At 41.6% G+C, this 16,298-nt stretch overlaps 1 protein-coding gene across 5 annotated transcripts in view; it reads left to right on the top strand.

The window, feature by feature from the left end:
• Positions 1-16,298, top strand: part of LOC308618179 (kalirin) — a 467,155-nt gene that overhangs the window by 412,445 nt on the left and 38,412 nt on the right. For all 5 annotated transcript variants that reach the window (XM_081235674.1, XM_081235672.1, XM_081235671.1 and 2 more), the window contains exons 26-28: positions 9,619-9,688; positions 12,096-12,185; positions 16,047-16,139. In XM_081235674.1, coding sequence (XP_081091800.1) covers positions 9,619-9,688; positions 12,096-12,185; positions 16,047-16,139 — 253 coding nt within the window. The remainder of the gene's footprint in view (positions 1-9,618; positions 9,689-12,095; positions 12,186-16,046; positions 16,140-16,298) is intronic.

Below are 16,298 nucleotides of genomic sequence, written 5' to 3'. Positions count from 1 at the left end.
AGAAGGTCTTCCTGACCATCAAGTACAACCATTTCCATTTACAGATAAGGACACTGAGACCCAGAGAGGGGCCAGTGACTTGCCCAGTACATGACATCTCCCCCTTGAAAGATTAGGTGTAGATTCCAGGGGCTGGGTTTCCCACGTCAGTGCTCTCTCCCCCTCCCCTACTCCATAGACCACCAGCTGGCACTGCCAAATCTGGTTTGTTTGATTCATATCTAACCAGCTTCCATGTGCATCCTCAAATTTGAGGAACACTTCAACCCATTTCTTTCATAGGTGTGTCATCCAGGTCACACACCCTTACAATAATGACCTGAAATAAGTCAGTTTTCAGCAAGGGTTGGAAAGACAAGTTGGGGACCAACAACCAGGGCTGGATAGCCCTTCTGCAAACTCCCTCTTCCAGGTCCGGCCAGAAGCTATTAGATTTGGACTTGGCCACCACCCACTGCCCTACCAGCCTAGTGTTCCCTGGCCCAAGGCTGAGGGCCAGGGCCAGGGCTAAGTGGGACTGAGCTGAGACACTGGTCAGGCCCAGGGCAGCCTTCCAGGGCACCAAGTAGCTGGGGTCAGTGGGGAGCAGAGGGTGGTGTGCAGCAGGGCAGGAGAAGACAAGGTGGGGGGGAATGATGGGAGATGCCGGTGAACCACCGAACCAGGCCCACGCTTCCATGATCTCCCAGGAGTTCCACCCTGAGGTCAGCCCTGCACTGGTTTGGAGATGGAGTTGGTACCCAGTGGGGGATCTAATCAAGGCTCTGCCCTCTGAGTTCTGGGAATTAGTGAGGTACTGGTGATAAGGGTGGAGGTGAGCAGAAGTGCAGATCAAAGGAACAAAGAAAATAGTCTCTGTTGGAGTAACAGGAAGGCTTCCCAGGGGAGGGGCATTTGAGATGGAATTTAAATAACCAGTGGGATTTGTACAACCAGGCACAGCTCCCTTGATGATGGAGGAGAGTTTGAACACAGGCCCTTTCAGGGAGGAGAGTGGTGAAGTCTAGGAGGGAGGCCGAGAGGCAATGGGAGGCGTTTGGGAGTGAGTCTGAAACCTGGGTCGAGGATGGGGGAGGTCTGGCCGTCACACTCCTACTTAGACTGTGTCTTGTCACGTCTGTGTCTGTGAGATTGAGGCTCAGGAGGGGAGAGGTGGTGGGTGGAGATGGTATGTGTCAGAAATGGTGGTGTAGGAGAGCACGAAGGAAGGCAGGAGAGACAGAGTGAGTGGGAAAGTGGGGTAAAATACCTGGAGAGAGGAGAAGTGAGAACAGTGGGTAACAAGGGGAAAGAAGAGATGGGGAGAAGGAGAGAGGAAGGAAGAGGGGAAAGGGGGGCACTACTAGAGGGAGATGGTAGATCAATAGAGAGGGAGAAAGGGGGAGGGTCGAGGGTGAGAGGGAGGGAGAGAGATGGATAAAGACCTAGACCTCCCTGCGTCCTGTTGCAGGCAGGAGCATCAGCAAAGTGCTTTTCAAATATTTTTGATCATGAACCAAAGAAAAATTATATATCATGTCCTGATATGCATATGCTTATACATTATATATAAGAGGAAAATTAAGTCCTCCAAAATAACACCCTCACTATGTGTGATGCACTCTGATATTTTGGATTAGGTTCCATTCTCCTTCCTTTTTAATGCTGGTTTCCACCCACTAAATTGATTTTACAACCCCTTGAAACACAGAGGGTAGATCTGTAGCTACAAGGTGAGGAGCTGGCTCCACCAAGTGGTGAGAAAAGGGATGTTCGGGTCACATCCCCTTCTGGAGGCCACACTGCCAGGCTGCAGCTGCCTTCTCCTCCATTGCCTTTCCTACTCCTTCCCACACACACACCCCTTGCTTCAAAATACGCGTATTCTGTGCTTTCTATGCTTTTTTCACACTCCAAGAAAATCTCGTTCTATCCTATTCCCTTGTTTTATAGAAACTGGAGCTTACATAATTTCGTGACCTGCACAAACAGGTTAGTAACACAGCCAAAGAATCCAAGTCTTCATAACTCCCTATTAAGTCACACTGTCATTTTCTTAATATTCAAATGCCAAGCGAAGAGGAAGGAGAAGACTTGTGATTTTTCTTGGGCCCTAAACCCATACTCTAAGGGATAACTGAGGGCTTACCCATCAGAAGGGCCCTAAAAAAAATTTAGCTGTGATTTTGTTGCTATTGTTTTTCAGTAAGCCATCGACATTGGTGCTGGTTATAGATATTGGGGAGTACCCAAAGCAAGACAAAGTCTAAACATTCATTTGGGGTGTTCAAGTCATGTTCATTTCACTTGTACACACTAACTGCTTAGCGTCCTTGCCTAGTTGCTAAACAGGCTATCAACGGCTATGAATAACATTAAATGTGAGATTGTTTATATTTTACTTTAACATTAAACTTGTATTTATGCAATTTTTTTTTTTTTTTTTTTTTTTTTTTTGCGGTACGCGGGCCTCTCACTGTTGTGGCCTCTCCCGTTGCGGAGCACAGGCTCCGGACGCGCAGGCTCAGCAGCCATGGCTTATGGGCCCAGCCGCTCCGCGGCATGTGGGATCCTCCCGGACCGGGGCACGAACCCGTGTCCCCTGCATCGGCAGGCGGACTCTCCACCACTGCGCCACCAGGGAAGCCCTATGCAATACTTTTTGATTCATCTGATCACACAAGTTAAACAAACTTAAGAAATATTAGCAAAACATATTCAACAGGTAGCAGTGCAGCGAGGTAAACTTCTGCTTGAGGTTGGAGGTGAGGGCGGGGCATATGCTGAGTAAGAGTCCAGCCCTGCACACTTCACCCCTTCACCTCTAGCCTAAGCTGAAGTTTCTGCTGTGAAATAAAGGGACAGAACCCGCTGATTGTCATGGCTCAGCCCAGGTGATCAAACTGTGCTGATTAAACACTTTTGTGAACAATCTGGTACCTTCCCTGGAGTGTGCACAACTCTCCATTAGTTTAACAGCTGCTCAGTATGCTAACCAGCTGTCCTGGCCTGCAGTCCAGAGCCTCTTCCAAGATGGGCTCTAAATCTGTCTGGTCACTAGTGGATCCCTTAGAAACGATCTCTAGCTCCACTTGTATGAAAGCATTGATAAGGGGCAGTGTCCTGGACTGCCTGCAAAGATGAGCCTGATGCCTTTCTCCCTGGCTGCCTCCAGCTTTATTTGTTTGTCTCCTCGTTGTTCTTCTCCCCGCTGCCCCGTTACCACAGCACCGCCCCCCACCTTCATTCCCCTTGTCCCAACAAGTGTGCATGCACATGCATGAGAGCACGCATACACAAGGTCATCACATATGCTCCCCTTTAAATGCAAGCTGCACCCTTGACGTAGAGGTCCTCTGTGAACGATATACTTCTCCAGAAGCAGTAAGAATATAGGCCAAATTTACCTTTGGCGAGAATAACAAAATCAGAATGACTCAGGGTGCCTTTGGAATGGTGCTGTTTCCATAGTACTTAATGACAAAGCTCACAAAGCTTTTCTATCAACAAATGCTAGAGGTTTCATTTCCCAGGATCCTGTCCAAAGTCAGAGGGAAGCATTTTCCTCATAAAGTAACTGCATAATATATTGTATCGTAATACTTTAATAGAGTAGTGACACTGCTTAGATCTTGACATTTTTTTATCGAAGTGTAGTTGCTGTACACTATTATATAAGTTACAGGTGTACAGTGTAGTGATTCACAATTTTAAAGGTTATAGTTATTATAAAATGTTGGCTATATCCCCCATGTTGTACAATACATTCTTGTAGCTTATTTTATACCTAATAGCTTGTATCTCTTAATCCCCTACCCCATATTGCCCCTCCCCCCTCCCCATGGTAACCACTAGTTCATTCTCTGTATCTGTGAGTCTGCTTCTTTTTTGTTATATTCACTAGTTTGTTGTATTTTTTAAATTCCACATATAAGTGATATCATACAGTATTTGAATCTTGACATTTCTTTAAAAGTTTTATTCATTTCTGAAAGAACCCCAGACATTCATGCAAACTCTTAAACTCCTTGCTTTGCTCGTTCTCCCATGATTTATTACATATAATTATTGAAATGGTGAGGACCAAGATGTTTCTATAGAACAGCTGAGGAGGAATATCTCATCATTTGTGAAGAGTGTTGTGACCTCTTGTGCTTTAATTTAAACTCATCACATCTATTTGAAGTAGGTAGAATGATACTGATCAGACGTACATAACCTGTCATCTTCATAAGCTTCAAATTAAAAAACAAAATAGAGTTTAATACTGCCACTTACCATCAACAATTACATTGAGATGGTAGTGCAGATCTTACTCAAAGTTATGAATTGATATGCCCAGCATGAAATAAATAGCTTTTAAAATTCTTAGCTTTTTTATTTAAAAATTAAATCATATAGAGTTGATGTAGGATCTAACAACTGGAAGCACACTGGAATAGGGCAGTTGCCTTCAAAAGCTGACCTATGGATTGGATGCATTAGAATTACCCAGGGAGCTTTGCTAAACAATACAGATGCTCAGATCCTAACCCAGAGGGCAGTGCACAGCCACATGTGATGACCACTAACTAAGGTTCTCCAAGAGTGTTCCTTAAGACAAAGTCCCCACAGAAATGTTCCACTCGCAAAGAAGTTTGGGAAGCACTGCACACTCTATCAGATACTTCAGAGATTTATAATGTGCCTCATCATATTATAGGATTTTGGAAGTCCTGCCATAAATGAACTAGTTTAGCCCAGCATTTCCCAAACTTACATGATCTATGACCTTGAAATCCAATCTTTGCATAATACCCAATCAAGATTTTCCCAGGATATGGTTTAGGAGACGGTAATCTACTATAGGTTTTCCAACAGGGGCATGGTGGGGAGAGCTCTCTCGGGATAAGTCTACAGGAGTGGAGCTTACTAAGACTGGGAAGCACTGATCCTGAAGAACTAATGTTTATTTAGTGCCTGCTATATTCCAGGCAGTGGTTTGGGTTCTTTACCTACGTGGATTTATTAAATCCTCACAACATCCCCACGAGGTTATTGAAAGTTGAGAAAAATGAGACTTCGGAAGACCCCCTCACAACTGTGAGTAGGTGTGAACTCTGGCTCTTTGACTTGAGCTTGGCTGTGGGAGGGAAGGAAAGTGAGGCCTCGGGTCAGTAGAAAGATGAGCTAGCAGAGGCAGCTGCCGTTAAAACCTGCATTTTCCGAAAAGGCATTAATTGTAGCAATGATAGTCTATGTACTTAACTCATTTTAAAGTGCTTTTCACTTCTTGAGAATTTTCAAGCAGAGCATCCTCCCATAGGTTTTCGATACCTGCTGTCACCAAAAGTCAGGGTATTGCTCTATTTAAATTACCAGGATTTTAAGTAAAATTCTAGCACCATCTTCAGCATCTAGATCAATTGTCAACTCTGTGGGTGTAATTATCACTGTGCACTTAAAATTAACCTAAAGTGACCAGGCCACTGACCTTGGGTCATAAGTCAAGGAAGGAGGGACACTCTCCCTGAGTCGTCACAGAGTCCTTGCAACTTCTAAAGCAAGAATACAATTTTATATCTTATGTGGAATGTCATGATCCAGGCTGTTGTATCATTTATTTGATTGCCATTAAAGGAGAAGGGCCTATATACCATGGGGGGTGAGAGTCAGGGGGTTGGAGTGAGATCCTGAGAGTGGGGAAGTGGAGGTTTCCTACAGCCAATAGCATTTATTGTAGGTGCCCAGGGCTCCAAATTCGCCTCTTTCTCTCTTCTTCCAAGTACTCTGTCCTCCTAGTCCTGCTTTCTTTAAAGCAGTTCATTTCCTTTCACCAGTCCTTGTCCTAGAATAGCTCATCAGAGTTTCTTCCCCCCACACTCATCAAGCCATTCCAACGCCCCCCCCCGCCCCACCCTGGCCCTGTTCAGCCCATATGAGAAATGACCTCGGCCCTGTTCAGCCCATATGAGAAATGACTGTGTAAAGAATATCTCAGCACCTAAAAAAACTACCTCTGAAGATTTTGTACATTTTATTATTTAGTGTTCTCATGAAAAAAAGTCACATAATAAATGTCTTTTAGAATTTAGTTCCAGAAATAAAAATTATATTAAAAATAGATTAATATTTTAACATATTATGTTATATATAGTAATGAACCAGATTGCTTCTCTTTGCTACAAAAAAAGATGTTTTCTTTTTGGCCTTGAAAAAACTTTGATCCTCACTTACAGTATTATATAATTTTTTCCTATTTCTAATTTAGAAGTCATATTAAATACATGTGTCACCTGCAGTTCTAAAAATAGCAACAAGTATGACACTTATTGATTTTTGAGCACTGCATATTTGCATTTTGTAAGCCCAAATTGCATTATAATCACTGCTGTTCCATGATTCAGATCAGGATACTCCAGAATTCGGGAGAAAGATGATTATCATCAAATGGGTATTGCTAGGAGTCTTCAAAAAATTTTAAGTGACTTTTTCTTATTACTGAAGTAATACCCATTTGTTGTAGAAAATTTAAATGGCAGGTGGACAAAAAATATCATCTATGAGCCTATCAATCATTAGCATTTTGGCCTTCCAAATATGACTTGCCAAACATTTTTTAATTGCACATATATATTTCTTTAAACCAAAACCAACATCTTTCTATGTTATTGAAGGGAGAACACAAATAACATATATATAGAATCCATAACCAATTGTAATTATAATTGTAAGATGCTGCCAGAATTCTTGGACAAGAGGACTCAAGTAGTGTAAGTCAAATCAATAAAATTTACTTGTTCCAATGGTAGAGGTAGGCAGTGGAATCATTCAGACCTACTTTATATATTTTAATTTAATTTTTGAATTAATTTTTAAAATCAAAATTAAATAGAAAAGTATAGATTGAGAAGACCCACCCACCACTATCTTCATTCACCCTGTTCCTTCACCTGGTTTCCTATGGTAATGACTTTTTTAAAATATATTTGTGTTGTTTCCAACTGACTTTTATTTCAGACAGCACTGTGGTGAATGCTCTTCTTTATATGTCATTTCACATGTGTAAAAGTCTGTTTGCTCTTCTTTTTTTTTATTGAGGTATGGTTGATGTGTAATATTTTATAACTTTCAGGTATACAACATAGTGATTCACAATCTTTAAAGGTTATACTCCATTTATAGTTATTATAAAATATTGGCTATATTCCCCATGTTGTACAGTATATCCTTGTAGCTTATTTTTTTTATATACAGTAGTTTGTACCTCTTAATCCCCTTTCCCTATCTTGCTGCTCCCCACTTTCCTCTGCACACTGGTAACCACTAGCTTGTTCTCTATATCTGTGAGTCTGTTTCTTTTTTGTTATATTCACTAGTTTGTGGTGTTTTTTAGACTCCACATATAAATGGTATCATACAGTATTTGTCTTTCTCTGTCTGACTTACTTCACTTAGCATAATGCCCTCCTACTCAATCCATGTTGTTGCAAATGGCAAAATTTCATTCTTTTTATGGCTGAGTAATATTCCATTGTATATATACCACATCTTCTTTATCCATTCATCTTTTGGACACTTAGGTTGCTTCCATATCTTGGCAATTGTACATAATGCTGCTATGAACATTGGGGTGCATGTGTCTTTTCAAATTAGAGTTTTCATTTTTTTCAGATATATACTCAGGAGTAGAATTGCTGGGTCATATGGTAGCTCTATTTTTAGTTTTTGGAGAATGCTCCATGCTGTTTTCCACAGTGGCTGCACCAATTTACATTCCCACCAACAGTGTAGAAGGGTTCCCTTCTCTCCCCACCCTCTCCAGCGTTTGTTATTTGTGTTCTTTTTGGTGATAGCCATTCTGACTGGTGTGAGGTGATACTTCACTGTGGTTTTAATTTGCATTTCTCTGATGATTAATGATGTTGGGCAACTTTTCATGTGCCTGTTGGCCATCTGTATGTCTTCCTGGGAAAAACATCCATTTAGATCTTCTGCCCATTTTTAAATCATGTTGTTTGTTTTTTTGATGTTGAGTTGTATGAGCTATTTATATATGTTGGGTATTAATCTGTATTGGTTATATCATTTGCAAATATTTTCTCCCATTCAGTAGGTTGTCTTTTCATTTTAGGTAATGACTTTCTTTTTAACCACTTTATTGAAGTACGGTTGATGTAAAAAGCTGTATGTATTTAATATCACAACCTGATGCGTTTGGGGATAACTCTACACCCATGAAACCATCACCACCATCAAGGCCATAGACATATTTATCACCTCCCGAAGTTTTCTCCCCTATTATAATTATATAAGAACACTTAATATAAGATCTACCCTCTTCGCAACTTTTAAGCATACAATACATTATTGTTAGCTATAAGTATTATGCTGTATAATAGATCTCCAGAACTTATATTGCATGACTGAAATTGTACACTTTGACCATTAGTTTCTTGGGTTGGAAATAAGAGTATATATTACTTACTTAGACAAAAGGCAGAATATTAGATACATTCTTCCACACCTTGCTTTTTTTACTTAACAGCCTGCCCTGGAGATCTTCCATGTGAAAACCTAAAAAGCTTTGCCATTTTTTATAGCTATATAGTCTATGGTTCTGTGGATGTACTGTAGTTTACTTTGTCATCTATAGACTATCTTTTGCTGTTATGAACAGTGCCACAGTGAATATACATGTATATACTTCATGTTACACACATGTGACTACAACTATAGGACATTTTCCAAAATTAAAATTGCAGAGGCAAAGATAAGTACATTTTTTATTTTGATAGATGTTATCAACTTGACCTGTTCAAAGATTATACCATCTTCCATCTCCATCAGAATGTTTCCCCACAGCCTCATATTATTTTTTATTTGAAAAACTTTGTGTGATTTTTAAAAAGCAAATTCCATTCCAGCGATTCTGGCTTATTTGAGCTTATATTCTCTGAGCTCAAACCAATTGTTTAATACATTAATTTGAAGTTGGTATAGTCAACTCTTTATTATTTATTAAGATAGAAGGGAGCCATGGCTCAGATATCCACAATGGCAGATAATTCAGTAGTAATTCAATTCAGCTTTGAAATGTATTATGACTTTTTCCCCATTAAATTTTCTTTCCTAACAATGTCAGCATTAGGAGACGTTAACTCAGTTTTTTAGCACAAACTGGGTACTGATGGAAGAAGAAAGTGAAAAATTGGAAAGAAGTCAGTGTAGGATTCAGAATTTTTCCACCTATCTCTGGGATCGTAGATGATATTTATTTTGTTCTTTTGATACCTATATCTGTATATTTTAAAATGTTACAACGTGCTGAGATTACTTGTGTAAAAAAATAGTCATAGTTACTGTTAAAATGAAATGCCCAACACAAGTATAATATTTCATTATTTTCAGCCTGAGAAGTGTAAACCCTTAAGGGAAACAATATTAAGTAGCACTAATTAATCAATTAATACAAATTTTAATGAAATTAGTTCCAACATATTTAAAATCGCTTGTTACCACATGTTGCTTAGAGAGTAGAGAAGCCACCTGTGAATAATGGAGAGCTTACGAGGTTGGGATGACCTCAGTATAAGCTTCTGGTGGAGAGGGGGTCAGCAGTACAGAGATGTCTGATTTGGCCTTTCTCTCCCCTTGCAGCATCTTCCTCAAAGAGCTGGAGAAGTATGAGCAGCTGCCTGAGGATGTGGGACACTGCTTTGTTACCTGGGTAACCGACCTGAGCTTCTTCTCCTCCCACTGTCACATGCTTTCCAGGAATGCAGATGCTACCAGATGACATCACTGTTCGGTGCCTGAGCTGATTGGTGTCACTGAAATTCTAACACAGGACCAAGGGCTATAGAGAGGGGCCATGAGTAGATCTGAAAGAAGCAGTCTGTCCCTGAGGAGCAGAGCCCTCCTTGGGAAAGGTCCTTAGATGGTGTGTCCAAGCTCCACCTTAAGTTTTCTAAAAACTTTCTAAAATTGAGATGTCAGGAGATTGGAACAAGACCACCACCCTTGGTAGAAGAACTACTCCAGCTCCATCCACGAGTTGTTTTGTTTTTAACAGGATGAGGATTAAGGAATTAGAACTTTAGAAATCCACCAAACCATTGTTTACATTTTCTTCCTTATTAGAGAACAGACTCCTTGGGTATCCATCCCAATTCTGACCTACAGGATGCATATCTAGTCATTCTTTTTCTTGGGCCAAGTAAATGGGCTGAATATACTAGGTTCTACTTATACAAACAGAAACATTAGTGTCTGTTAACATCTCTGTGCCACATTATCCTGAGTTCAGGTTCATGGTATGAGTGCCAACATCTTGAGGGAAGTCCACCTAGTACAATAAGTGCAACTAAACATGGAAATCCTTCCCCAGGGCCAGGAGCTCTAATATTCAACAGTTAACTAAGTATAACCTCCACTCAAAATGGGCTAATTACTTTTCCAAATGTTTTCACTCTTCAGAGAGTATGTGCTCTTAACAGCCCTCTGGAATAGGCAGCGCTATGGTTATGTTTTATATTCTATATGTGGAAACATTTCAGAGGAGCTAAGACATTGGCTAGCCCATTGACATGTAATTAATATCACAGCTTATCCCACAACTCAAGACCTGAGTTACTTCCGTTTTCTGAAACTATAACATTTGCTTCCTGGCACACTCTCATTTCTTAAGGAAGTCTCAGACTGCCATCTTATTTTGTGCTAATACATTTTTCACCTCTAAATGCGTGAGCCCATGCACAGTTCACATTAGTGCTGATAAATGATTTTTGACCCCTTGCATGGCCAGTGTAGAGAAAAAATGAGATTGACCATTAAGTGAAGGTTTTGGGGGGGTTTTCTGGTATCTTTTTTCATACATACTGTGGATTTGCCTTACCATCAACCATAAGTATGGTTTATCAACATCTCTTAGGGATGATGAATGCCTCCCAGGTAGTATATAAACCCTAAAATTGGTTTCAGAAAACCTTTCATGATTGTGTAAAATATGCACATTTTGCCAAGGATTATCCCAAAGTGACTTTCTTAAGTGTTATAATCTTAATTTATGAGTGTAGTGCAGGAGTAAAGGGTAGAAAGAGTTGTTTGCAATGTATTGAACAGCAACAGTTATTACCAAGAAGCCTGAAGGCAGCTGGCCTGGGATCCACCACTTTGTAACTATGGGAATTTAAAGTTACTTAACCAACCTCATGCCACCATTTTCACATTTGTAAAATGGGGATGATAATAATAGAACTCACCACGTAGGGTTCTCATAAGGATCAAATGAGTTAATATATACAAAGGACTTGGGAAAGTGGTGGCATAAATGAAACCTGCTGTAATTAAAACATAGCTAGGCTGCTTTCTTAGAAGAGGACATCCCCAATATGGTGTAGGCACGAGGATGGGGAGCATTTCACGAATGGGAAAAGTGCTTGGTGGCCAAAGTACACACACCCTTTCCAGTGGAAAGGCTGTGAAACACTGACCCAGAGGATCCCAAAGACATAAGAAATGAATTTTCACCAAGCCATAAAATTCTTGACTTGAAGTAGCAATCTGGCTAGGACTCATTGTTCAGACCCTGCCCCAGAGGGTCGCCCTGCTTTCCTGTCCCCCATGGTTGCTTCTGGGAAGTGGGGCGTGGTAGCATAGGCGTTTAACATGCCCTACAAAGTGCCCCCCGCGGAGACATTTGGAGTTCTAGCAGATCCCCCTCTGAGATCACCCTTCGTCTTCATTCTGTGACTTTTGTTTTCAGAGCAAATGCTGTCATTTTTCAAGATGGGAAGCACAATTATAGGTAATCCAAAAAGGGGGATAATCTCTCAGTAAATTCTGTCCAGCTTCAGGATACATGAGGATATGTGAATTGTTTTTTTTTTTAATTCTATCTAGCATTGACTAGTATTAAAATGAGCTCACTTTCAGTGAGCTTTCTCCCCCTGCTGATAGGAAAAAAGCATCCCGAAGTTTGTTAGGGGAGCACAGACCCGATGAGCCCAGGACATTTGCCACAGATAATCCTGTAACACACAGTATCTGAGGGTTTAACTGCATAGCCCTTGCTGGCAGTCAACAGAAGGGAGCAACTAATGGATGCTGACCTATTATCGTTTTTGTTTTTTTAGGCAGACAAATTTCAGATGTACGTCACCTACTGTAAAAACAAGCCTGATTCCAACCAGCTGATCCTGGAGCATGCAGGCACCTTCTTTGATGTAAGCTGTGAATTTCCATCCTTGAACCACTGATGAGCAGGTGGAAATTGCTTCTCTACTTTGAGATCATGGGTTTTTAGCTATCCTTTGTTCCTCATTTTTCTTTACTGGCCCCTCCAAACCTCTCTCTCATGGATAAAACATGGAGAAAAACAAAAGCAGTGTTTATCTTTTGTTTTACTCCATCCCATCTCAAGTGCTGTGGTTTCGGATAATGCTCATTTGCCTCCGTGCCTCCACACCGAATCCAGCTAGCCATAAATCTCACAAGCAGAGGAGGCGTACTAGGATATTCCACTTCTACTGCCTACGTAGCTCCTCAAATGTAGGCGTTCCTCAAAATGTGCTCTCAGCCCAGCCACATCAGCATCACCTGAGAACTTGTTAGAAATATGTATTTTGGACCCCACTCTAGATCTATTGAATCAGAATCCCCAGGGCTGGAGCCCAACAATCTTGAATGTTAAGGAGCCCTCCAGGTGACACTGATACCTGCTCAAGTTTGGGAGTCACTGACTATAATGCAGTTGTTTCAACCTTGACTGCCCATTGGAATTACCTGGGGAGCTTTGAAAAATAGTGATTACGGTGCCAGCCCTGATTTTGATATGATCAGCCTGGGTTTGGCCTGGGCATTGAGAGTTTTAAACATTTCCAGGTGAGAGTAACGTGCAGCCAGGGTTGAGCACTTATGCTGTGATGGAAGCCAAGAGAAGACTCAGAGCCAGTGTACCTCGTCTGGTCCCCTGGTTTTGGGTGAGGATGCAATCCTGTTGGCGAATGATGGTATATATACTGCTGGTCCCCAGAGAGTGACAGAATCAAACGGGTCACTGCAGGATGCACGGGAAGAACAGAGAGAGAAAAAGCATGAGAATAAAAGTGAAGTTCAGTGAGAGATAGCTGGCAGCAGCAGTGATGGCCATTCTGGTAGTCGTATCATTTTAGTATCCATCAATCTAACTTTCTGCCTACCTCATTCCATCTATAAATCTTCGAATGTCTACTGTATTCAAGATAGTGTGCCAGGCCCCATGGGGAGTCAGACATTCAAACATGGTTCCCATACTCAAGTTTACAAAATAAACTTTCTCTGAGCATCTTTCTAGCCTGACCCTGCTATAACAGAAATGATTCTACAAGTGTCTTGTTGCTCAGTGAAGAAATGACACTTGAATGGGTAAAAGCCAGACAAGAAAAAACATACGTGATTTTTAAAAACGGAGTATTACTATGGAAATGGTCCCAAAGTGGAATTTCTGAGGTTATATTTGTTTAAGCAGAAAACCCAAGAAAAGTCTTTCTCTAACTTGGTATCAGAATTTATTGACTATCATCTGGGATGCCCTATAGCGCTATTATCTCTGCTTAATAATGTATTTCTCTTAAGACGTTTCTGGTTATTTATCAACAGTAACCAGAAGGGTCTTTTTGAAGTTTTAAAATGCACCGTGTCCTGTTTTCCACTTCACATTTTTCTGAACATACATGTCCTGTGCTCTGAGCACGCCTCAGACTCTTCTCCTTCCTTATCTTTGCTCACACTGCTCTCCCTGCCTAGAATGGATTGTGAGCCCTCTGCACACACAGGTGCGGGCGGGCACACAGGCCCACACAGACACTCTTAGAGGTCTTCCTAGCCTTTAAAGGTCACGTGTTGCTTCCTGCATGAATCCTTGCCTCTCTATGCATGCAGTATCCTCTGTGTCTCTCTACGGCGTTTGTAACAATCTGCCTTTGGGCAGGTTAACAGTGGACCTTTCTGTTACACACACCTCCCCCACCTGTGAGTCCCCTGAGGTTGACTGACGGGTTGCCTGGCTCATTTTTGTACATGTTACAATGTCTGGTGCTAAAGTGTGTTCTCCTCTAGTCCTACATTCTCATAGCCCTGTTTCTAGACTTTGACTTGCAGGCAGATATACTCCAAATTTCACACCCCACCCCCCATTTTCCAACGTCATGCCTGATGAGCCTCTACGTTAGTTGGGGAGGCCAGTGGAAGCCAGAAAACCAGACCAGTAGCAGTTCCTGGAGCTTGGCCCAGAGGTGGGGAGGGAGAGCAGTAAACCCTCCTGACTGTTCCCAAAGCATTCCAGAAAGCATCATCTTTGTAGCTTTCCCCCTTCCATCAGAAGGGTTTCCCTAAATTCTACACCTAGAAGCCATCTACTTTAGGCCCTCCTTCTATAAGAGATAACCCCCCAATAAAGACAGCCTTATTATCCATTATTGTAAAGAGAGCACAGAAAATTCAAGTCCAGGAAAGACCCACACATTGACGTGATCTGGAATTTTCTACTCCAAACGTGGGGACCGTGAGGCTGTGGTGTCTGGTACCATGTTGATTACTAAGCTTGGTTGGGCTGACCCAGCCTCTGGAGGCCGCCCCTTCCTCAGTGTCCACATGAAGCCTTCCCCGAACTGGCACCTTGTCAGAGAGGGAAGCCTGTCAAAGGTGCGTTATTGCCTGTCCTCTCCTGCCAAAGCCCCCAAGTAAACTCACAATGTTCATTTTCCCAAATAGGGTCAAGCTGTCAGCTGTTTGCCCATTTTCCTTGAATAAGTCCTGCTATAACTACACACCTCTAGGGAAGACGCAAATGAGTGAGAAAATTGCTACTTTCTGGGATAGTTGGTGGAAAATGGAATTTTTTATTATTGTCATTCCCTCTTTTTCACCCTCCTTCATAGCCGCGTAGCAAGTCCTATCTTGTCGAGCTTTAAAATGTTTCTTGTAATCCTCCCAACGCTTTGTTCTCACTAATCTTTGTTTATGGCAAGCCCCCACGTTACACACCTGGAGATACAGATGTATATTATACATAGATGTAAAGGGTACAGTTTAATTGTTTAGTATACTCACAGACATGTGCAACTATTTCATCATCTCATAAAGCAACCCCATGCCCTTTAGCTATCACCCTTCCACCTTATCCTCCTTCCTACTCCCCCAGCTCTAAGCAACCAATGATCTATTTCCTATCTCTATAGATTTTCCTCTTCTGGACATTTCATTAAAAATGCAATGATATAATGTGTGTTCTTTTGTGACTGACTTCTTTCACTTAGCATAAAGCTAAGATTCATCTATGTTGTAGCGTCTCAGTACTTCATTCCTTTTCATGGCCAAATTATATTCCATTGTATGACTGACTATACTACATTTTGTTTTTTCATTCATCAGTTGATGGAGATTTGAGTTGTGTCCACCTTTTCACTGCTCTTAATAGTACTGCTATGAACATTTTATACAAGTCTTTGTGTGGACATATGTTTTGATTTCTCTCAGGTATATACCTAGAAGTGGAATTGCTGGATCATATGGTAACTGCGTGTTTACACACTCAGACTTTTGCAGTAATCTCTGAACTGGTCTCTTTGTCTCTATTTTCCCAGCTTCCACCCTCTATGTTGCTATTAGGCTTATATTAATCTTTCTGAAACATTGCTTTCACCATATATTGCTTCTATTTAAGATCTACAATACTTTACCCCTGAGAAGCTCCCCATCACATCCTAATTCATTCTTCTAGCTCCACCCCATTAATGACCTACATCCATCTTCTTATCTAAGCGTATTTTCACTTTTCTAGAATCTAGGTGTGATCCTCTGTACTGCTCAGGTATGGTCCTCATTATCATCTAAAGATACAATGATTATTTCCTGTGTGTTTTGGTTTATACATTTTCCCTTGATAGAATGCCATTCCTCCTCCTTTTCCCATCAAAGAGCAGTTTCTCATAGTTGTGTGCCCTTTTTCCTTTTCTCCTCTCTCCTAACCCAGCCCACCTCCTCCCAGAAGACATACGTGCACATGGCCCTCTGTGTCTAACGGTGCCCGTTTTTAATCCCTGTAGGAGATACAGCAGCGGCACGGTCTGGCCAACTCCATCTCTTCCTACCTAATTAAGCCCGTCCAGAGGATCACTAAGTACCAGCTGCTCCTGAAGGTATCTGCCCTCCCTCTCTGCCACCCTGACCACACTGTTGACCAGGCCCAGGGAGTCCCAGCTTTGCCCAAGGATGGGAAAGCTTCCACCTGAAGACTTTTCCTCTACCTGGAGCAGAACTTCAGAGATGAGCCCGTGCTGGCACTGCTGGTTCTAGAC

Source organism: Mesoplodon bidens (genome assembly GCF_964165515.1).
Source record: "Mesoplodon bidens genome assembly, chromosome: 5".
Lineage (NCBI taxonomy): Eukaryota > Metazoa > Chordata > Mammalia > Artiodactyla > Ziphiidae > Mesoplodon > Mesoplodon bidens.
This window is presented reverse-complemented; position numbering and strand designations above follow the sequence as displayed.